At 39.3% G+C, this 1,955-nt stretch overlaps 1 protein-coding gene across 1 annotated transcript; it reads left to right on the top strand.

Annotated features, from left to right (window-relative positions):
- Positions 1 to 201: 201 nt before the first annotated feature.
- On the top strand, positions 202 to 1,140 carry LOC308531383 (olfactory receptor 4L1-like; the record flags this gene model as incomplete). The annotated part of the gene is made up of 1 exon (XM_081108328.1): positions 202 to 1,140. One exon carries the CDS (start codon positions 202 to 204, stop codon positions 1,138 to 1,140), a length of 939 nt encoding a protein of 312 aa, XP_080964454.1.
- Between the last annotated feature and the right edge of the window lie 815 nt (positions 1,141 to 1,955).

Raw genomic sequence — 1,955 nt, 5'->3', positions numbered from 1 at the left:
AGAATATTGTTACTAAGTGATGCGACCCATAAACTAATCTCTAATTAAAAATAGTGATGTGCTGATATATTTCAGATGCCCTCCAATCACCAACTATTATTCATTAACTAGAAATAGAAAAACATTGGTGCTCACTGTGGCTTAATTTTTTTTTAATTCTTTTTGTAGAAAGAACTTCTGGGACTTTTCTGATTTGAGTAAATGGATCTCAAAAATGAATCTGTAGTGACTGAGTTTATTTTACTAGGATTTTCTGGACAATGGGAACTTCAGATTTTCTTCTTTGTGACATTCTCCTTGGTCTACAGCGCTACTGCATTGGGAAACATTCTCATTATAGTCACAGTGACTTTTAGCGCCACCCTTCATTCTCCCATGTACTTCCTCCTTGGAAACCTCTCTTTTTTGGACATGTGTGTCTCCACTGTCACCACACCCAAGATGATCACAAACTTGCTCGCTGAACACAAGACCATCTCCGTATGGGGCTGCATGACCCAGATGTTCTTTATGCACTTCTTTGGGGGGGCTGAGATGACTCTTTTGATAGCCATGGCCTTTGACAGATACGTAGCCATATGTAAACCTCTGCATTACAGGACAATCATGAGCCATCGCTTGCTGAAGGGGTTTGTGATACTTTCGTGGATAATTGGGTTTATACACACCATGAGCCAGATGGTACTAATAGTGAATTTGCCTTTCTGTGGCCCCAATGTTGTAGACAATATATTTTGTGACCTTCCCCTTGTGATTAAGCTTGCTTGTATCCAAACATATACCCTGGAACTATTTGTCATTGCTGACAGTGGGCTGCTCTCACTTATCTGTTTCAGCCTCCTGCTTGTCTCCTACGCTGTCATCCTGGTCACTGTGTGGCAAAGGTCATCTGGAGGGCTCTCCAAGGCTCTGTCCACATTGTCTGCACATGTCATTGTAGTCACTCTGTTCTTTGGACCTTGTATCTTTATCTATGCCTGGCCATTCAATAGTTTTGCAGGCAATAAAATCCTTTCTGTATTTTACACTCTTATCACACCCTTCCTGAATCCGATTATTTATACCCTGAGAAACCAGAAAATGCAAGTGGCCATGAGAAAATTACGGTTCCTACTTGTTAGCTCTATGCAGAACTTCTAAATTTAAGCACAATACAATTAATAGTACTTTCAAATACTATGCTAAAAGAACTTGAATAGATTATACATAACACATGCTTTCACTATTCTTGTGTTAAAATCATAACCAGTAGAGAAAAAATTAATAATAAAATATTTTTGATGATCACAATGCAGTTATAGCATATAATGATAATTAGCAGCCTGCAGCAAAACAGGCATAAAATCATTGAGTACTTTTACCTAGGCATTCAATATATATTTACTAATAAAGAAATAAATATGACTAATTAGAGCTTTAGTCTTCTTATTTGGCAAGGTAATATGTCAAACTTTTGAGCAAAATAGATTCATGTCACAATTCTATATAACAAAAGCCCAGCAAATGAATGGCGGAACAACCAGTCACTATGTTGGGCACTGACCACCAGGGAGCAGATGCACAATGCAGGAGCTGCCTCTGGTGGTCAATGTGTTCCCACAGCAGGAGAAGCCGCTCAGGGGGCGGGTTCAAAATGTCTTGGCTAACCAGAATGAGTGGCTGCTCCCGCAGCAGGCCCCCCAGTGCACAAATCCCGTGCACTGGGCCTCAAGTTTCATTTTAAACAAAGATGAATGCTAAGCAAGAAGAATCCCAGAGTTCCCATTTACCTAAATATATTCTAATTATATTAATTGAGAACTTAATTTGCATCTCATGCTCTAATGTGGAATCGTGGTAAACAAGATTTCTTCTTTTTAAAAATTTTCTTTATTGTTGAAAGCATTACAGATGTTCCTCTTTTTCCTCCCAATTGACCCCCTTCCTTCCTACTCCTGCCCCCTTTCTAGGCCTTC

This window comes from Myotis nattereri, assembly GCF_964212035.1.
Source record: "Myotis nattereri genome assembly, chromosome: 1".
NCBI lineage: Eukaryota > Metazoa > Chordata > Mammalia > Chiroptera > Vespertilionidae > Myotis > Myotis nattereri.
This window is presented reverse-complemented; position numbering and strand designations above follow the sequence as displayed.